We start from the raw sequence: 22,520 nt of genomic DNA, 5'->3' as shown, positions 1-22,520 counted from the left end.
ATAGTTTATTAGTCATTTTTTATCCTGTCAAATGTTCCAGAATATACTGATTCGTCAAAAGTCTGGTCTGCAAGACTAACTTAAGTTGGACCAGCCTTAATAAAATACAAAAACTATTTTTCTCTGACATACTTTGTTTCGCATTGTAGTGCTTCTTTATAGTTGCAGTTTAGGTTTTTCTTTTCATAAACTTGTGTTTTTATGTCTATTTTAACAAAAATATTTTGGTAGTTTTGTGATGAAAAATGTACGGTCAACCTAAAGGAGTTTATTTTGTGATAACAACTGGCTGACTGTACATTATCCCACTTATTACAGGGCTAGTAAATAAATGGACATAAAATATTGAATTACGTTATTATGTGATAAAGAAATTGCTGAACAGCTGAAGTCCACCTCCAGGTTTCAATGGAGTTCTAATTTGCGAAAATGAATGTCTAACTTCTCATTATCCAGCTTATTACAAGACTACTTGCCAAATAAATAAATAGCTGGACATGAAACATCGATATGAAAATTATTTTGTTAGCTTACTTGTACAGATCGCAGAGTGATACAAGTAGGAAAGATGACTGGTCTCATATGTCTTAATCCTAAAGTATACTTCGGTTAGGCATATGTGTACAGGATGCGCGACTCAAATTTTGTCATCAGCAGAGTGCTTGAGCATTGAACGCGTGAGGCCCGATTTTTCTAACCGCGCATACTCTGAATGCACAGTATGCGGATGCGCCTGGAATCATTTACATTATTTAGTGGGTCCACAAGGTGGCAACACCCACATTTTAGCCATTTCTGTCTTGAAGAAGAATTAAAAGATGTGATCACCGCTTAACAACAGGAGACGAATGTGGAAACAACAATAGTGGTCAGGAGACACCTGCATTTGTATAACTCGAGTCGGAAGGAATATGAAGACATCTTTATGGGTCTAAACTCCTGAAGAGAAATAGTCCAGTTATAGCACGCATGTTCCAACCGGGCCTGTATTTGTGCACACAGTCAAATGAAGTACATTTTGAAAGGCTGTGCATTCGATTGTATGCAGACGCTAAGCGTTTGCATCAAAATCGAGGTATACTTTGGGCTTAAATGCCTGGATGTGCGGTTGTTACTCAGAAATATCAGACCACTAGATGGCGCCATTGACCAATCAGAATAAAGTATTCCAGATACCCATGTAATAAGTGCTAATATATTTGAGAAGCATGTGTAACCTACTGCATTCCTACAGTTTTAGTGGAGTACACTTGTTTACCTCTGTGTGGCCACCGAAGCAGCAGCATCCAGTGCAAACTGTCTCATGACGCTCTCCTCCAGGTATTTCTGCTCCCATTTGGTCATGTCGGCCTCCAGAGCCAAAATCCTCTCCTCCTTTTCTCTTAGGTGCTCCATCAGAGCTGCCGTGCTGAACTCAGGACCAACTGTGTTCTGAGAACCACCCTGCCTCTGAGAAAGAGAAACAGAGGTGTAACTTCTTGAAAAAATAGCTCACAACCAAACTCTGGAGGATTGAGGCATTTGAAAACAACATAACAACATAAAGCCCCAAGTTTACATAAGTACACATTTAAATTGTTTTGTTGTACTGTGATGCTTTTGAGTTGAAACTAAGCATTATCAGTCAGCCCTGAAGTAAAATAATACATTAGAGATATTTTTTTTTTTTACACTGTACTCTTCAGGAAAAAAAAAAAAACACGATTTAAACATCTACATTACTAGTGCTCAACCTGTGGCTCTTGAGCCTCATACGGATCTTTAAAAGTTAGTCTTACTTTTTCCCCAAAATTATTTTCTTTTAAACCTTGGTGGCTGCAATAACAACATTTAGCTAACTAGCTTAGACTTAGATAATGCAGATAATGATCAGTATCAAACGGTGTAGGAAAGTGTGTCTCTCTTCTTTGTGGTGCTGTAATCTCACAATTTAAGATTTAGGGTGAATCTTGATTTTAGGGTGACTTGCAAACAGAAGAAATTTGTAAAGTTGACTCCTGAACTAGCTAAGATCGAGTAGTTCAGATTAGTATGCAGATCTCATCTGAAAGTTGTTTCAGATGTCCAGGTTGCATGATCAGCACACAGGATGAATGTCCACTGTCTGGACACTTCTGGACACAATGAAGTATACAGCTGTCTGCTACTACTCTCTCTCACACACACACACACACACACACACACACACACACACACACACACAGGAGGCTGAACTCCAACATTTCCTCCATATTAGGGGCCAGTAAAACACTAGATTAGACACACAGGAAGAGGGTATGAAGGGAAATGGACAATCTCCACAGGGACAGAGAGCACGAGAAATCTCCTGCTGACCGCAGCTGAGACTCATCCATGTATGGACGATACATTAACAGACTGTGTGTGTGTAGAAAAGAGACACCGCAAACTCCACATTCCACTGGAGGTTAATACATTATGTATACACTGTAATTTTTAGTATATTAAGTTGCATATGTAAACTGCCTCTATTCATTAGTTTCAGCTCTAATATGATTGGCCGGCCTCATGTAATTTCAGGGAGTCAGGGTGCACAGGTTTCATCAGCCCATTGTTGGATTTTGGATTTACAAGGTACCAGGTTGAGTGCTTTTGAGGATTTGCCAAAGTTTGCAATGTTTATGGCTTTAACTCTATTGTGGGCTTCCATCGAAATGTGTCGCATTTTTTAAGCGCATTTCTAAAAATTAGACTAAAGAAAATCATTGCGCATTTCCATCCACTATGTCACAAGCATAATCTTGAGGGAGCCACCTTGTCATGATGGAGCAGCTGAATGACATCCTTGCTTTGGGGAGAGTTTTATTTGCAGGATTGGAGCAATTATGCCTCGTTTAATTAAATGCTGCCAGGAGACGCTGCAGAAAAGGTGTAATACCTGATATAATGAGGGCTGAAATGGGCAGCGATGCCCACACGCCGCCAGCCTCTGCAAACCTGGAACTGCCCGTGCTCAAAACTGATCTCGGGGATTGTGAGGACCCACTTTAATGACCAGCTGTGGGTTAAAAACTTCCGAATGTCAAGATATATGTTTGAAGAATTGTGTGCCAAGGTCTGTCCTTTTGTTGAGCCAGCACACTCATAAAACATGCACCATTGGTCAAAACACGTCATCGTTTAGCGAATAAACTGTTTCCATCCCCTTAATGTTTCATTTTAACTAATGCAAAACTCTCTTCTTCCTAACGCATTAAATTTTAAGCGGATTTTGAGAGTTTGTTTGAATGCCAAGCTTTTCCATTCAGAATTTCAAAATGCGCACAAAAATAGTTGGATGGGAACTAGGTCTATGAAAGATATTCAGAGTTTTGTCTGAAACGCAGCAAAATAAGATATTTTTGAGAACAACTGAATATTCTGCTCTCAGGGTTGAATCCATTTTCAGATTTAGCTGTCACTAAACTGACATTTACACTTTTTTTACTTTATCGGTTATTTAATATTGGGTTTACCAATAAAGTTAGACTTAGCCAAAAACAAAGACAAATTGTGCAAAATCTACTATAATACGCTTTTGGTTAAAAACACATCAGTCTCGCATCCACTCTGGAGGTGCATTTTCCTCAATTGAAAACAGAGACATTAAAAAATGCTCCCTAGTATAGCATATACATTGGAAGACAATATACTTTACATTCCAAAAGATTTTAAAATTTACATTACATCAGTTATGTGAAAAGCAAGTGTATAATGTCAATAATACAGTTTAAATGAATCTTTGTTGACTATGTGACTATATTAGACTCTTGTTCAATTATTTTTTTAGTTATTGGGTCTAAAAGCAGAAATATGTTGGTCAGACGACCCTTTCCTGTCTAAGTGGGTGGTTCTTAGCTGAAATGTGGCCTGGAAATTCTACCAGACTTTATGCTAATAGTCAAAAGTCTGGCTATTCAAAACAAATATTCATATATAGAGCTGGTCAAGTGTGTGTTTGTAAGAGTGTGTATCTTGTACCTGCTGCATGCGCAGTGATTCCAGCTCTCTCTCGAGCCGAGTACGTAGCCGGTGCTCGAGTTGTTCTCTCTTCTCACAAGCGGCCTGAAGCTGTGCTAGAGCCTGCTGCATCCGCTCCACCTTCTCCACATACACCTGCTTTTTCTTCAGCTATACAAACACAAAAAGCAGGTCAGGCCATGCTGCAACCAGAAGCCCGCCCACCATCCACCCAACAATACTCCCTTGTCTCCTCCAACCCCTCTCTCCTCTACATCTCTCAAATCCACCAGTGGCCATAATTGAAGCCAAAATGAATGGCCCAATTTAGCTCAGGGGGGACAACATAACACAGAAGAGCCAGAGGAGAGAGCACAGAAGTATTTGGCTCCCGTTTGGAAGGGGTGGGTGGAGAGGGCAAGAATTCAACCATTTTCATGTCCTTTCATGGCAGACAACTCAAGAGGCTTTGTTAGGGGAACAAGCGGGTGCTTGTGACAGGGCAGAGCAAAAGTGGAACGGCCTGGAGCATTTTGGGACATAAGGGTGCACGCTCCGTTCAGCAAGGGCCAAAAGGCCATCTGGGAGCAAGCCCGAGGAGCTCAGCCACAGATTCCAACTGTTACAGATACTCGAGAGCGGAGTTCAGAACAGTCAACACTACTCCGGTTTGAAGTTTTTTCACTCTTTCTCCCCTTATTGAAGATTTTTTTTTTGTTTTTTTTGGCCTCAATAGATATTGTGTGGTTTCAGAGAAGGTTGTAGCCAATGGTTCAGTCGAGCTTGAAGATCTTAACTGCAGCAATATGACGACGGGAATAACTTCAAAAAACTTGAGGTTTGAGCTGAAACATTGTGGTGGAGGTACCATAGGTATGTGTTTGTGGATAAGTGAGTTGTGACTCAATAAAACGTCCATTTGAATTAACATGAAATCAGAACTGACCCCATTTAATTTCTGAACATACGCTAATGATCTTATTGTGGCCAAATAATTGGTGCACATTTTTCCAATGACAAAATGACTTTCCTTTTCACCTGACATCCCCAATCCCTCTTGTTTTTTCAACCTTTCCCTTCCATCAACCCAGAGGTAAAATAGGTTGTGAGCACTGTTTCATGTTGACTTTAAAGACATATTTATATTAAAAAAATATGCACACACCCATCTATATAAACAATACCACTGATGAGCAGAAAATATTTACTGATGTAATTTAAAAAATAATAATTTTGGTCCCACTTTATCTTAGGAATCTTTAACTACTATGTACTACATTAATATACATACAATACAGTACAATGTATTTATTGTTTAACTACATGTTGTTCTGTTACGTTTGTTGCTAATGAGGTTAAAGTACAGGTAGGTTTAGGAGTTGGGATAGGGTTAGGGTCAGGGGTAGGGTTAACAGTGTAACTACACATGTAATTAAATGCAGGTACTATAAATGTAAGTACATTGTATAAAATGCTTAAGTACATTGTAGTTAAAGACACCTAATATAAAGTGGGTCCATAATTTCCTATGCAATTCTACAATCTGATCTGTTGGATTATTCAAAGACCTGGAAGTCCTATTAAAGAAAAATTATATTTATTAGTATCTGGAATATATCAATCGCACTCTAAAATCTCTCCAGCAAACTGGTGCCAAACAGGCAAACTGCCACAGCCCTACATCTGGATGGTACAATAATTCAGTAACTCCTGGGCCAAAAGAAATAAATTAAATAGTTCATGAATTCTGCCTTGAGAGAGTGGAGAGGTGAACAACACAACAACACTGCACATCATAATCACAGAAGCGTTTCTGTGTTTACGATGTGCAGTGTTGTTCACCTCTCCGCTCTCTCAAGGCAGAATAATTGTGGTTGTGGAGATTGTAGAAAGTGTTAATTGAATCATTTGAAGAACACCAAGCAAGAGTGCACAGCTACGTTATAGAGCATCTATATACATCTAGCTAAGAGAGGTTGCACAGGATAAGTTCTACTAGTCAGCGCATTGGGTTTGTATTGACTAGTCACACATAACATAACTTCAGTTTCATTTGTTCTATACAAGGAGAAAATTTCTGTTCACAAACTACATCCTAGTATAGCTGCATGTCATTAGCTTTGAACTGTAATGGCCAAATGCATTCACAAATCATGTTAATTACGAAACACGCTGCATGTTCTAAGATGGTATTTCATTCATTTAGTGTTCACATGCAAATCAAAATATTTGCGAACAGAAAAACAATTTTGAACAGAAGGATGAACATCTATGTATATGCACTAAGGTGCACTAATAATTACTAAAATGCTACAGGGGTACCAAAGCTTACCTCCTCTTCCAGTTTGACCACTTTGGCTTGGGCGTTGTTCAAGGCCTGATCGCGGATCTCTATGTGCCTGCGCTGGTCCTCATTGGTGGAGCGAAGCGAATTCATCTCGATATCCAGCTTCTCCTTTTCTCTCTGAGTCTCTTTATCTGATGGTAAAATAATGTCAGTCTTTACAATGAGTCTCTATCTAGATATCTCACATGATGTTCGTGCTTACAAATCAACAGTATTTCAAAACATATCGTATGTGCGGCACATTGGCTTCAAGGGCATTCTAAATTTGTCTAAATTGCAAAGTCCACTCACTCTGAGCCAGAAGCTGTGAGATGGTTTTTCGATTGTCCTCTGTGCCTTCACACTCTTTTGTGGCTAACTGTTTGTTGGCAGTTTCCATTCGCTCTATTGAAAAAGAGAGAAAATGCCATTATACTTTCCCTCAATTTTATGGTTCAAAAACCTGACATTTCTTGGAAAAGTTTGTCAATGTGATTAAATCAGTTAATGTAGAGGAATGCATTCATGCGAAACATTATATGGCATCGCATAAAGAAATGTGTGGTTATTATTTATTTGGGGAGAAGACCACAATCAAGTCTTTCCCAAGTACTAATCCCAAAATAATAATATTACGCTGCTCAGACTCTGAATAAATATTCAATATTTAGTTACGATAAATGCAGCAAACAGCTATAATTATTTTAACAGATCCTTTGTGTGAGATACTCCAACCCGCCAAAATAAAAAAATAATGTAGTTCATATTCCAAGCCTCTGCACACAAATAAAATTCCATTGGGACTGGTTGCTCAGCAAATTGGAAAACAAAAATCTAACAAACATTTTACATGAGCCCAATTCCCAAAGAGTGGTCTTGACATATTTCACAATGTGCCGTTAAGTCAAAAACTGTCCCAAATAAAAGGGCCATTATATAGAGGGGGTTGCTGTTTTTGTGCAATGGCAAACCATTCATCAAGAGAGCAGGCTAAACGTTAAAACAATATTTCCCACTGCGTTAAGTCAACCAGACTGTGAGATGAGCATTCCACAATCAAACAGCTTTCCACCTTCCCACTTCTTAAAGCCTCTTAATACAATAGATTTCTTAATATCTAGATTTGAAATACAGATGAGAAGATAAATAGAAGATTTATCAGAAAATGTGAGTGGTGCATGTTGATTGTTGCCAGGGCGTTGATACCCCAACTATGAGAAATAGCAATAGTGACTCTCGTCTTAGAAAACACCACCAATTATTGATAAGGAATATACAAAGGCAAAATCTAAGTTTAAATAAAAGCAGGAATGGAACATCAGGCTGCAGTAAGTATGAGAAACATGGAGCGAAAGAAAGAAGGGCAAGAGAGAGGGAAGAAAAATGTGCTGTAAAAATCTGGGAGCTCCCTGTGGACTTGAAGTCTGGGCACACTGCCATAAATCAGGGCTTCTCTGTTCTCCGCTGGACTAAAGATCACTGTGAGGCATGATCGCTGAGGTGGCCACGCTCAAGCAGAGCGAGCCTGCTGACAGAAGCAGAGATAGAGAGACTGTTGCTTTGGACTCCATAAGATACTGCACAGGGCCACGAGACATCAGACAAAAGAAGGCAAACTGAATGAAAATTAAAACGCCTGGAGCTTTAGAAAAGAAAAAGCAGCCACGTTGAATGTGAAAAACAGAATGCTGGAGCCAGGTGGGACCACTTTGACATATTGGTGAAGTGTGTCATTTTTTCTTTGTTAAAATACTTTCTCCTGTCCCAGCTTAATATGCAGAGACAATTCTAAGTAGGTTGCTTCCACCAAAAAGTGTAACACTTTGGTTGTGTGGCACTTTAAAATATTGCTGTTTGAGTGTCTTGACCAGCCCAACATCAATGGAGCTCAACCAATAGAGAACATTTGGGATGGAACTACCTGTTTTTTGTTGTTGTTTTCTTTACCAATGACAGACAGGGCAGTGATTGGGAAACCAAACCAAAAAGTCGTTATTTTTGCTATTTTGTGTAATGGCGCTAGTGCAAAAATGTCACTTCTAATTTAGCCAAAGTCTTTAGGTTACATTGGTAGAACTCTGCTGTCAACCATAAACAGATGACGAAAATAAAACACAAATGTGGTATAAGCTGGAGTCATTAATTTTATATGAAAGGAACAAGTGTGCTTAACTCCTTTGTCATTTTGGTTGTTCCTGAATGTCAAAAATGACTTGATCTGGTATTAATAAGACCCAGACATCTTAAAGCATGAACTAAAACTTTAGTGCAAAAACTTGGAACCCAACTGCTTTGGAGTCTTACTCAAAATAAGATCTGATACAGTGGCCAAGTAAAATTAATTAATCCATTTTTAATAGTCTCTTAATACTCCTAAAAAGAGTATTAATAATAGGGTATTTTAAAAATAATAAATATACCCTGTTGTTTTATTATCTTGCCCTGTTCTCACCTCTCAGGTCTCTGTTGAAGTCGTGCAGCCTGCGCACCTCCAACTCCAGCTTATTCCTCATTGTCTTCTCCAGAGCTTCCCTCTTGGAGGATGATTTGGCCAGGTTTTCGTAGGCTTCAGACACCATCTGAATCTCAGTTTCCAGCTGCAGAGCAAAAAGATGGCATTAACAATCTTGTGGAAAGATGAGATGATGAATGTTTAGTATTCAAAGGGATAAAACCCCTGCAAAGACGCAAAGAAACCTGTTCAGGGTGAAAGTTTGGATTGTGATTGCCTTAGGTTTTTGAAAAAACATCTATCATCCCTTCCCAAGAACATATCCAAGTCTCTTCTAGATCTCTGAGTAGTTGAGACATTTACCTTCTACTTAAGTCGGCTAGCTGTTCAAAATATCCTGGGATACTGAACTGGGTTCCATATGCTCTAAAACTTTAAAATGTTAACCTTCAAAGATGTTCTTACCTTCTGCAGTTTGGACACCTTCTCCCCACACACTTCCAGCTCTTGAGTGAGAAAACGGTTCTCCTCCGACAGCATGTCCACCATCTGTTGGGCCCGGGCTAGCATGGCGTATGGATCCCCCTGCATGGAGTGTGGGTGTGGGTAGTGTTGTCCTGGACTCTGTTGCTGCTGTTGAGGGCCCTGCTGGTGGTACTGGTGCTGGTGCATGTGAAGGCCCCTGGGAGCTGAGCCGTAAGGATCATGAGGAAATCCATGGGTTCGCTGATGGGGAGGGTGTCCTGGACCTGGGCCGTATGGATCACCTTGGTGGGAACCGAGGCTCTGTGGGGTTCTTGCACCCATGGGGAAGGGTGGTTCTCCTTGATAGCCCATGGGTGGGGGAGCATGGGAAGCAGCCAAGATGCTGCTGAGAGCAGAGGACTGGCCACGGGACAGGGAGCCCCCTGACGTAACAGATGATGAGGGGCTGTGGTGATGCACTGACCTTTGAGAATGACTTGAGCTCTCTTTACTGGACCTAATATAGACAAAGCAACGAATCATGTTCAAATTTTAACTGATTAAAATGTATAACCAAAATCAAATCTCAATCAAAATATTAAAGATCGACAGAAAATTGGTTTGACCAATATTTTCTACCGATATTCCCCCTTTTCCGTGTAACCGATTATTGGTTCCATAATAACATTTTTAAAAGTTATTTTAAAACATTTTTTTTTTTTTTATAGATTAAAATATATAAACATATCAAAATCAGAGATAGACAAAACTGGTTTGACCAATATTTTCTACCGATATTTACATTTTTTTCTGTAATTGATTTTTGATTCGTTAATATCGATTTTACTGATATGGCAAAAACTTGATCCTTTGTATAACATTGTTACAAATAATATTAATAAAAATACATAATGCATTCTATGCTTTTATTGTTGTAGTCTAATGATTATCATTGTGTAAAAAGCACAAAAAAAAACAATTATAATAAAAACAGTCCTTCACCCAAAAAAATAAAAATAAATAAATAAATAAATATTGGCCGATCCTTACAAAATAATACATTGAATTCTCAATAGCATCTGAATAAATTATGCTGATCCAAACTTGCATATGCAGCAACTTCTTTTAACAAGTTAAATCATGGTTAGGGAACAACAACTTATCCAAAGTACTATGTAATACATTCCAACTGTTCATAAAAATATGTTTTAAAGGTCAACATTCCTGGTTCTCTGCAACATAATGGAGAAACTGTCATGTGGTGACATGTTGTAGATGATTATTAGAATTCTATATGCATTCTTTTGCTATATGCCACACACTAGCTTTGAGGTGAATGAATTCAGGGAAACAGGCAAAACTTGCTTTTCCCATAACGCCTGACAACATGTCCAAGCACTGTAGGGAAGGGCTGTTTAAGACTCATCATTTGGAATTTTTCAACAACTGAAGTTTGTTGATTTGTGAAGAAATGTGATTTGTAACTATATTGAGTTGTGTTTCAAGGTGTATTCTTACAGATCCCAAACAACTCTCAAATGTAAGCCCTTTCTTAGGACTTTAAGGAACACTCACCGGAAAGAGCCATACTCAGGTGGTGGCTGGTAGCGGACATGGGGAACATCGGTTCTGCCTGGCTGGCTGGTAGCACGGTGGTCTGGATAAAAGTGTCCTGGCTCTTGATGCTGAGGCTGATGGTGCTGCTGTTGTTTGGGTGGAGAGGCCATTCCTTTAAAAGGATAGTCTGGTGGAGGCCCCCTATGTTGTGTTCCTGTTGGTTTATAGTAGTCTCCAGGCAGTCCAGGTGGAGGCAACTGAGGGGAGAGTGGAGAACTGGTAACAGGCGCATGGGCCTTGACTCCACTGGTGGCCAAAGATAGCTGCATTAATCTTTCGCTTAGCGAACGCACGTGGCCCTGCTTTAGATCCTTGAGTCCATCATCTTGGTGCACTTTCCCTCCGCTCACTCTCTGCAGCGTGGGCCGACCCTCTGGGGGTCGCACTTTAGGGTTGCTAACGGCAGTCACGTAAAACGCAGCACCTACCATCGGGGGAAGTTGCTGCTGAGGCTGCTGGCCACGGAAATACTGCGACTGCACCTTGGCCTCCTCGTAGGTGGGTAGATCCTCAGGACTGAGCCCCTGTCCACTCACACAGCTACCACCGCCCGATCCTGTGCCCCCACTGCCGCCACCAACCCCTCCCGCATTGCGTGTGCTCAGCTTCTCCATGCCACTGTCCGCCTGCAGCTCCTGGCCCTGAGGCTCCTGCCTCGCGATGTGCGGGACCATCGAGTGCTCGTCCCCTGGGCTGCTGGGGCCCGGATATCCACTCACTGGACCTTGTTGCTGTTGTTGTTGCTGCTGCTGTTGTTGTTGTTGCAGGGCAAGGTAATTGCGACCCTCGCCATAGCGCATTTGCTCCTGTAGGAGTCGCTGCAGGACCGTGTGGCCACTTCCGCTGCTGCTGCTAGCCGAAGTGTCTTCGGAAACGGAGGCTGCTGCCCTCATTTCCAGCTCTCGCGACTGGCCCACCTCATGGAATGAGGAGCTTCGGGCACGGTCCACACTCCCTGCGTAAAACATCAATGTGCAATTAGTGATAAGCTTGGGCGCTAACTGTTATTATAGGCTGCACCATATTGATACATCAAGAAAGCAGATGCCAATGGTGTAAAAAGCTGAACATTAATGAAAATGGATTGAATGAGACAGAGTCCTCTGTATGCGCTTAGATAAATGCCTGAAATCTCAGACCCCAACTGTCCCAAACTTTTCACACGTTAACAGCTGGGCAACATAATAGGTAATAAAACCATAGTCTATAAAGGGATTGTTCACCCAAAAGTGAATATTCTATCATCATATATTCACTCACATTGCTCTCCATATAACTTTTTGTCTTCCATGGAACCAGTATGAGTTTTGTTCATTTGTGGAACACAATGACCCCATTAACATGCACAAAAGAAAATGGTTTATTTCATGGTTTTTGCCGAAAGTGGCATTCTAATACATCATGTAAACGAGAACGTGGTTTTCCTTACACCGTTTAAGGGATTAAGAGAAAGCGGTTTAACCCACTTAGGTTTCTCCCTGAGAACGCGGCTTAAGTGGCCATGTACACGCATAAGTGCCGGTCTGATGGGTGTTTAAAGATTGTAAATGTGTGTGGAGCAGACCAGATGGTCATAGGATGTAGCCCTACACCATATCAACACAGTGGAAAGAATTCTGGGGAAAAGGGAACATTATACACACTATAAACTATACCAAATTATACACACCAATTTCAAATATGGACTACTGTCCCTCATGTCTGCGTAATGTACTGTATATGCGCTCAAGTACATTTGGGGAATCCCAGAGTATGCATAAGAGGGAAACCCCACTATTGCAGAGAAATTTCGCTGCAGGTCGTGATGGAAAGTTAAGGAAACTAACACAGCACCAACTTTAAAATACCTAGAAATAAAGCAAAGCAATAGAGAGTAAAATATCGAAGTCCTCCTCGGATGCCATGTTTGTTATTTATACAAGCGTTGCAGGGAAATTCTGTTGCTTTGAAGTAAGCTGCTTGCTGACTCAGCCGCATGCATACGGGGGTAAAGAGAATGCTGATAACACATTGCATGTAAAAACGTATGTCTATTTTGAGTCTTACACAGCTTTATCTCAATAAACGGCTTTCTGGTGTCCATGTAAACAAGCTCATTGACGTTAGATGTTAAGAATGTTTGCATCAATCACCTTTACTTTCATTGCATCTTTTTTCCAACAATGCAAGTGAATAGTGACCGAGGCTAACATCCTGCCTAACATCTTTTGTGTTCCACCTAAGAAAACTAAAATATTACAGGTTTAGAACAGAGGATGAGTAAATGATGACAGAATTTTGCGTTTTGGGTGAACTATGCCTTTAAGGCCAAAATAAGTAACTTTTTACAGCTAATCATTCATGATACTGTGTACCACTTTAAATATGACCCTAGATGATCATGATACTCAATTACTACCAATTTCTCCCTTGGGGATGAACAAAGTTGTTTTGATCTATATAAATTGGTAAAAGCCCAGAGGTCAAGGTGTTGAAGTCCATCCCTGATGCAAATCATGATATCAATATGCTTTATATACCACCATTGTACAAAAGTAAAATTTCTTTAACATGCATTGCCGTTGAGTCATCCGATTATCCAAAGCTTTAAACGTGTCCCATCTCACCTTTGTAGACTTGAGCTGTAGACACTTACAAATATCACACAGAGCAATGTAAAAGTGAGCTGTTAAAGCATACAAAGCCATTAGGTGGGAACCATTCCATAACATTAGTGCCAATGTTGGGCACAATTTTTAGTATCTATAAAACTACATCACTCATGCAATATGAAAGGTTGATCTTTCATATATTGCTGGTTCCTCTAAATCAGTGATTCCCAACCAGGGTAATGGATACTCTACTTAAGGTCTACTTAAGCAGGGACATCACCTGGGGGTGTGGGGGGGTATGGCTTCTTCTGTGGGCCTGAGGGAGAGGGGGCCCACACATAAAAATGTTGTCCTTGGTGCCATGAATTTTAAAGGGCGGCCAAGCCAGGGGGTACTTGGAAAGATTTTGAATTTGCTTTGTTAAAGTTTTAAAACTGAAAGTTAAAATAAACAATAGGGCTGTAGGTAGGTATAACCAATTAATCACAACTAATCTCATATTTTTGTAGTTAATACATAAACACATTCAGTTCATTTGTAAGGAAATCAAGCATAATATGAGTTATAAGAAGCATATTTTAGGCTTGGTGTTAATGAAGGGGTACATGAGCATTAAGACCCCGGAATACTTCATAGTAAATCAAAGAATGAAAGGATGTGACGTCAATTCAAACTAAATCTGGCCAAATCGAAGGCGTTTTTGAGTTAGTTTCGGTGGTTCGTAACAACTCGCCAGTGCAAACTTTACGGAAAACTTTGCACCAGCTGCTAAACACCTTTCGGCCATTGGTCCAAGTCATCGGTAGTTGTGATCTGGAGCAAGGTCAACATGAACACACCTACATGCAGAGTTATTAGCGAGCTGGTGCAAACTTAACTACATCTGTACGATTGTTTGCACAGAGACATTTTCCGAAAACATGTCATGTAATTTTTTTTGTTTAATTAGTCTATAAAAGGAATCAATTGTACTTACAATATACCCTTAGTGCCCATTCACTCTGTTGTTTTATATGATGCCTCACTCGTGCGATTTGTAGTAAAAGCTATTCACACATCTGCCCATAGTAAGATATGCCGCTCTTATCATCATTCTTTTATCTGTATTCTGCCCATTAACACTCTTTTATGCAACCATCTTTGAAGTAGTATCAGTATCATCATAAATTACAATAACAGAGTGTAACAGGTGCATATTATGGCTGCATATAGCATTTTAGCGCATTTGCACCATGAATGCAGAATGTAAACATGACAAATTACACATTATCTACTGCATACTGCATATATTAATTTAAATCATAAACAATTGGTTAAAAGTTTCTTTTACTGACCTCATGTTAATTCTACACATATAATAAGGCATGAAGTCATTGATAACACATTTTAATGTCATATAACTATGTTTTACAAGTAGTCTAGTGCATCCTCATATTTAAATGCTCGTCTAAACACCTCCCCCAGTGGCGTGGCCAGTGTCTGAATGTTTGCAAACATTATACTGTTGCTCAGTTGTTGTTTCGAACATCTTTTTGGCTCTGAGTAAAGAAAGAAATAGAATTTTGCAGAGAGTATACCGGGGCCTTTACAGATGGGGCTGTGGGGGAACCAAATACACAAAAGGTTGGGAAACACTGCTCTAAACTGTGTTATAACCAGAATGGTTTCCACTACTGGCCTTGAACAGAGTTTATAGTTTAGTGGTTATTGCACCATCTAAAAAGTAATGAAGGGGAACTTATTACGTCTATTGTTTTCTGATATTCTCCGCATTCTCAAGGAGGATGAAGCTTTTTTCCGAAACATCTGTGGTGAATAAATACATAAACGTAGAGCGAGTCAGGAACCATCAGTGTACAGCTGCCTTTCAATTCAGAGAGCCAGAGAGAGAGAGAAGAGAAAAAGAGACTGAAAGAAGAAAATACTTTAACTTCCTTTTCCTGTCATTCTCCCACAAACGGCACTGTTTCGCTCAGTGATTCCTCAGAACCAATGACAGAGATGGCAACAAAAAAAAAAAAAAGCAGGATGAGAATGTGAAATAATATGGTCAAACAACAATGGTTAAGATGGATGAAATGACTTCTGGCTACTGCTGATAGATATATGGCAATGTATGTAAAGCAGAAATGTTTGGATAATTAGCAATAGGATATTTGTCAGCAACTTAATTTGATGTTACTTTACTCATATACTTTATCATAATGATTTACTATTTATCCAGTGTGGTTAGAGTAAATAAAAAATGGGATGGACAAATCCTTGGTTTTAAAAGTAACACCTTTTAAGGTGTTTTAAGTTGTTAATATCGGAAACAAAAAGTACTAATCACTGCATTTTAATAGCTAAAATTGAAATCAAAGAAGTTCTACATTTTGGAGGCTGGAAACCCATGGTAGAACGGAGCAGAATTGAACTAACTGTTAATACATTCTAATAGTTCCTTTTGTTCCCAACCAGCTAGGTTCAATTCTTAGTCTTTACTAACTCACTCTACTGTATTGGACCAGGTCACCTACCTGTGTGGCTGATGTGGCTGTATTTGTGTCACTTTTGGCTGCTCATGGTGCTGACAATCGCTGAAGTCACTGCTCTGAAGAAGCTCCTCAAGTCGCTCCAAAACACACAGGCGGTCCGTGAGGTCCTGAACGCCAAGCCACTCTAGAACAGGAAGGCAGCCTTACGAGTTAGAACAATGGGGGTGGGGTCAAAAGACAACCAGAGGGGCTTTTACTGGGTTGAAGAGAGAAGTAAATTTCATGTGGAATACAGGGGACATAAAGTACATTCATTTCCTGATTGTGACAGAGCCAAAAAAGAAATTCCCTTGTTTTTTTACCCCCCCCCCTCAGTCATTAGGGAGCACTGCAGCTGTGTGGTACACAAATACCACCCTGAACTACTTGACTGAGACCAGTCAAAACTTCTGACACACAGGGATAAACTATGGTTTAAATAAGTGAAGCTGATTTCAGATCAGAGGGTACTGAAAGAATGGGGCAGAGGTTAAATTCAAACGCAGGATGTGAGGATGTGCATAGTTTTGAGGGATTACTCGAGGGGATTCAGGCTGGCGCAAGCCAAATGTTTCAAATCTAGTATCTAAAATATGATGTTTTAGGGAATGACAAAAGTCTGTTGAAAGTATTGGAGTGAATCTCACGAATATATATAATATGAACACTCACTGAGCACTTTATTAGGAACACCTGTTCACCTACTTATTCATGCAATTATCTAATCAGCCAATCATGTGGCAGCAGTGCAGTGCATAAAATCAAGCAAATACAGGTCAGGAGCTTCAGTTAATGTTCACATCAACCATCAGAATGGGGAAAAAATGTGATCGCAGTGATTTCGAACGTGGCATGATTGTTGGTGCCAGACGAGCTGTTTTGAGTATTTCTGTAACTGCTGATCTCCTGGGATTTTCACGCAAAACAGTCTCTTGAATTTACTCCAAATGGTGCCAAAAACAAAAAACATCCAGTTAGCGGTAGTTCTGTGGACGGAAATGCCTTGTTGATGAGAGAGGTCAATGGAGAGTGGCCAGAGTAACTCAGATAACCACTCTGTTTAATTGTAGTGAACAGAATAGCATCTCAGAATGCACAACATGTCGAACCTTGAGGCGGATGGGCTACAACAGCAGAAGACCACGTCGGACACTTTTTTAGGACCATAATGTTCCTATTAAAGTGCTCAGTGAGTGTATATACTTATTTGATGACAAAATGTTCTCATACTCTCCATATAATACATTTCTGAGATGGCAACACAACAACAACTTAAACTTACACACACTCTGTTATGAAACAATCTAAATCATAAAATAAACCAGACCTCTCTCTCTAATACCCCCCTTACCTCAGCAAAAAAAAGAAACAGGCTTCAGATGCCTCCTCCCCTCACACCCATGCTGACGCTCGAACTTTAAGTTCCTTGACTGTTTCAGATAAACAGTTTATTCCACAGCCAGAGTGCCCAGAATTGAATTCGGGGAATCTGACATGCCTGAAAGTCCACAGATAGGTCTCTCCACATACGTTTCCAAAGGCTTTGACCTCGGAGTCTTGCCATGGTTTTGTCAGTGACACAGTGTGCTTTTGTTTTAGTACTTTCCAAGGTATGGAGCATGTCAAACATGATTCCCAGAACTACAAAACTCGAAGGTTTATCTATCCTCCTGACTTGAGAACACAGTTCCCTCAAAATTACTAGATAAAATGTGCATACAGCAAATGCCTCTTAAAGGGATAGTTCACCCCAAAAATAATTATTATGTCATCATTTATTCACCCCCATGTTGTTGCAAACCTGTATGAGTTTCTTTCTTCTGTGGAACACATGAAAAAAAAAGATGCTAGGCCTGAAATGTAATTTTAGTCTCTGTCACCATTCACTTTCATTGCATCTTCTTTCCATAAAATGAGAGTGAATGGTGACTGAGATTGTCATTCAGCCAAACATCTGCTGTTGTATTTTATAGATGAATAAATTATCATGATTGAGTGAACTATCCCTTTCAGTCTAGATTAAGAAAAATTTTTGCCAGATGAATAGTCTATTGCTTTTTCATTTCAGCAATCTAAGAAAAATGTGACATTCCTCCTTTAGTGCAACCATAACAAGAAAATTAAAGTAAATACAAAGCAAAAAAATTAAAGGTAACACAAATTCAACTCACAAATAGTTAATTCTCCTTTCCACCACACACGTCCTCAGTGTGAAAACACCACCAAACACTAATTGTTGACAATTGGTCTTGAGTTGTACTCCTTTGTTCACATGCTCAACGTTACTGCTGCAGTAAGCTCACTACGCTGAACAGCCTAATACATTCCATCAGGCGTGGCTATGAGGAAAGGTGAGCCTGGATCAGCGCCATTTATCTACACACCTTCAAACCTGCCTGCTGCTGTTAAGCACTCTAACTTACATTAATACAAATATTACTAATTATCCAACACTGGGTGTGTGATACATATCTGAAATCTGACTAATATTACAGTTAAAAAAATGAACTGGAACAATGCAAATACATTTTATTTTATACAAATAATTTTTCTATGATGCGTTGATGCCAAAACCTCAAAAGTGATTGACTTTATTGATCAAGTGATTCAAAGTTGGAAACATTAACATACGTACAAGTGTGAGGTTATGGCGAGCTCACACTAGTCACGTTTCCATCCAATCGTAATATAGCAAACAGTTTGCAAATCAAGTACCGTTTCCATCCTATGTTTTCAAGAGAAGAAAATAGTCCCTGCTGGGAAAACTGGCAGAAAATGGAAGTTGTAGCCACTTGGAAAGCCACTGAGGACTGGTTTAGAGTGCACAGACAAAACACTCTCACGAACCTCATGTTTGCTTGCGATCAGCGGAATATGCCTTATATTTGGGAATGAAAGCGTGTCAGGCAGTTCTGGAGGTTAGTGTAGCCAATAATTTTGATGACAGACTTTGGCATTTCAGAACGGCCAGAGCAACATTTGAGATGCTATGCGATAAACTTCTCCACTTGCCGCATGCATAACTGTGATGTCATTAACTGATTGAACATGCTAACAGTTAACTGGACCGCTACTCTCTGTAGAAAGTTGACCCACGTGAGACACAGGCTGAGATTATCCATCTACGGTTTTGGTTTTTTTACCCACAACTTTACACCCCTATTATCGAATAAAAAATCTATTCACCTCAAGCTAAATTTTTTTTTTTTTTATGTGCATTTTGGAGATTTTATTTGCATCCTTGTATTTCCATTAGAGCCCAACCGATATGGGATTTTTGAGACCAATGCCGATATCGATTTTAGAGAGGGAAAATTCACCGATTACCGATATGGTGGCCGATATATTTAATTTTTGAGCTGGAATGAAAACAAACTTTTCTATGTGGATTTTTCACTGATTTTGCACCAATATGACTATGTAAAGGTACTCAGAAGGCTGCTTTCTTAAACAAATATTTTTATCAAAGAATATTTGACATTATTATACACTGAGAAAATAAAGAATAAATAAAAATGCAATAAATAGCTTAATAAACATCAGTACTGTTTGTTTAATATAAGTCAATTGCTGACCATTCAAATAAATTCAAATAAAATAAATAGCTAAATAAACATCAGTACTGTATGTTAATATAAGTCAAATGCTGACCATTAAAATAAAGAATAAATACAAATAAAATAAATAGCTAAATAAACATCAGTATTACTGTTTAGTATCAATCAAATACTGACCATTTAAATAAAGAATAAAAAATAAATAAATAAATAAATAGCTAAATAAACATCAGTACTGTTTAGAATCAGTCAAATGCTGACTATATTAATACTGCCAAGTCAAGATAAACAGCAGCAGCGGTGTTACGACGTATTCTGCTATACAAGATCAGGGGAAACTTTCAACGGTGGAAAACCAGACTTTTAAATATTATATTTTATAAATGACACGACTGGAATTGTTCGGCTGAAGGGGGTACCAAACTGAAAATCCTGAACAAAACAGTTTGGTGAATACATGTTTACTCATTAGCTTCCACTCAGCTGACAACAATGAAAGTAGCTACGTGATATTCTAGTTAGCTATAAGCTTGTTGTCATGGAGAGTAAAAGATGAATGTTGTTTATTTAACTTTCCAGCATTGTGTCTCACCAACTAGGTAATAACATAGCGTGAAATCAACACTCATCAGACACAATCCACCACCGCACCATTGTCTGCTGAGCTGCAAAAAGATGCTCTGATGTTTACCTTTCAATCTGCAACATTACTGACTGCACTGACAAACTATAGCTGGCTAACAGCAAACAGACATGAGTGACATGGTTGTCAGGGACAAGGTTAACGTTATATTAGTTATACTGAAAAGGGAAAATGATGGGGTCATTGTTTATTAAGTTTCCAGTATGTATTTAACAAACTAGTTAACAACTTACCGTAATGACACCGCTAAACTCCGCCCTGTCTGCAGAGCCACCGTCAGTTCAGCTCTGTAAACAATGGAGTCAGAGCACACTCAGCTGGACAAACTACGCTATGACACCAATTCTAAAGCATTGTTTTCTGCATTATATGTTCTGAAAAAAGTTTTCATATTGGCGCATATCGGTAAAATATACGCCGATACCGACATATCGGTTAAAGGCTAATATCGGCTAATAAAATCAGTCGGGCACTAGTTTCCATCCAGCAAATTTTTATACAATATCCCAAAATTCACATAAAACTACATAGATGGAAACCTAGTTACAGTACGATTTTGGCCAAAATTTTGCAGACTGAGACAAATTTTGGGAACCATAAAAGATTTCTCTTGTCGTAGGGCAAAATCGTCAGTCATTGATTATGCATACTTAGTGTGACATGTTCACTGGCAGCCAATTAAATGCCTAAAATTAATTTCTGGCTGTGTCAAAAAATCTTACAGTGTGCACCCAGCTTTACTCAGAATGTTCACGAGTTTTGATTCTGTGCTACATCAACATTCTAATTTCTACAGAGGGGTTTTCAAGTGCACATAAAATTGCCAAAGCACATTAGAAAATTGCACCTGTAAAAATTGCTTGTTTACTACTTGCAACAATTAAATGTTTTTATTAGTTAACATGAAACCTAGCTTGCTGCTAATAGCTTGACCTTGGACAAGGCGTTAGCAATAACTTTTTGAAAAAGTGGGCTGTCTACAGATTATTTGGGCATAGCACCCTATCATCCAGATCATTGGCAAATCCCTGAACTTCATGCCAACATGAGTAGGCGTTCTACCTGCCAAGAGCAATTAAGAAAAGTTGGAACAGGTGGAAAACTGTAAGTTCTCCTGATAAGAAACTGAAACACCTGGCTTGCCACAACACAGCCAGCAGCTATTCCTTCCTCATATTCTCCCTAACCGCTGCTGCCGCCCATGTCTCATTCAGAGAGTTAAACAGAGCCAAGAACAACATGGGTACTGGGCACTCGCCTGCTGTCAAGACATCAGAAAGAGTGCAAGAGAGATGGCCACACAGTTCATGAAAGTTTATCATTTATGAACACCTGTACACCTACTCATTCATGTGATTATCTAATCAGCCAATCGTATAGCAGCAATGCAATGCATAAAATAATGCAGATACGGGTCAGGAGCTTCATTTAAAGTTCACATTAACCATCAAAATACAGCACGCAGCCTCAGCTTTCTGTTCTTGGCTGACAGAAGTGAACCCAACATGGTCTTCTGCTGTTGTAGCCAATTCGCCTCAAGGTTTGACATGTTGTACATTCTGAGATGCCTTTATGTCAGCTCGAACCAGTCTGGCCATTCTCCGTTGACCTATCTAATCAGCAAGAACTGTCCACAGAACTGCCGCTCACTGGATGTTTTTTGCATCATTCTGAGTAAATTCTAGAGACTGTTGAATGTGAAAATCCCAGGAGATCAGCAGTTACAGAAATACTCAAACCAGCCCATCTGGCACCAACAATCATGCCACTGTCGAAATCACTGAGATCACATTTTTTCCCAATTCTGATGGTTAATGTGAACATTAACTAAAGGTCCTGACCCATATCTGCATGATTTTATGCACTGCACTGCTGCCACACGATCGGCTGATTAGATAAGCACATGAATAAGTAGGTGTACAGGTGTACCTAATAAAGTGGTCAGTGAGTGTATAATTAAGCCATTTGTTGATTAGAAGTGTAAACACTCTGGCGCTAACAAATATTGTTATTTGTTTGAGCATCCAAACAAGCATGACACAACAACACTGGCTTTACCAGTGGCGCGAGTTTGGGGCGAGACTATCCTTTTTACCGCCCAATGAAAGACGAGTGTTAAGAAAACCAATTTGAAAACAGTCTTTATTTATTTATTTTATTTGGTGATGCTAGTGATGCTGAAATTAGCTTCACACTTTAAGGAGCCAGTCTTGCAGTTTTAACCATGGCTCGTGACGGAGCATTGCATTTTGTAGACGTTGTGTCAAGTTAAAACCTTCAAGTAAAAACGCATCTGGAGACACCTACGTTCTGCTCTATTTAGCTTTTTTAAGCTTTTTTTTAATAATGCATTTTGTGTGAACAGCCCCTAAGAGGAACATTTTCACAGTGACATC

At 39.5% G+C, this 22,520-nt stretch overlaps 1 protein-coding gene across 7 annotated transcripts in view; it reads right to left on the bottom strand.

Annotated features, from left to right (window-relative positions):
• LOC127428681 (angiomotin-like) overlaps window positions 1-22,520 on the bottom strand; it is a 44,446-nt gene that overhangs the window by 8,258 nt on the left and 13,668 nt on the right. Inside the window, exons 2-10 of one of the 7 annotated variants that reach the window (XM_051677201.1) lie at window positions 15,334-16,069; window positions 15,154-15,214; window positions 10,776-11,772; window positions 9,201-9,717; window positions 8,736-8,880; window positions 6,596-6,688; window positions 6,290-6,435; window positions 3,979-4,128; window positions 1,259-1,449 (exon numbers count right to left, since the gene is read on the bottom strand). In XM_051677201.1, the coding sequence (XP_051533161.1) occupies window positions 1,259-1,449; window positions 3,979-4,128; window positions 6,290-6,435; window positions 6,596-6,688; window positions 8,736-8,880; window positions 9,201-9,717; window positions 10,776-11,772; window positions 15,154-15,214 (2,300 nt within the window). In that variant the 5' untranslated portion in view covers window positions 15,334-16,069. Of the gene's footprint in view, window positions 1-1,258; window positions 1,450-3,978; window positions 4,129-6,289; window positions 6,436-6,595; window positions 6,689-8,735; window positions 8,881-9,200; window positions 9,718-10,775; window positions 11,773-15,153; window positions 16,070-18,095; window positions 18,198-22,520 lie in introns of those variants that run through there. The other 6 variants (XM_051677197.1, XM_051677200.1, XM_051677202.1 and 3 more) reach the window with 6 other exon arrangements.

The sequence above is a fragment of the Myxocyprinus asiaticus genome, chromosome 38 (genome assembly GCF_019703515.2).
Source record: "Myxocyprinus asiaticus isolate MX2 ecotype Aquarium Trade chromosome 38, UBuf_Myxa_2, whole genome shotgun sequence".
NCBI classification, from domain to species: domain Eukaryota; kingdom Metazoa; phylum Chordata; class Actinopteri; order Cypriniformes; family Catostomidae; genus Myxocyprinus; species Myxocyprinus asiaticus.
Note: the sequence above shows the minus strand (reverse complement) of the source record. Positions and strands in the feature narration are given on the sequence as shown.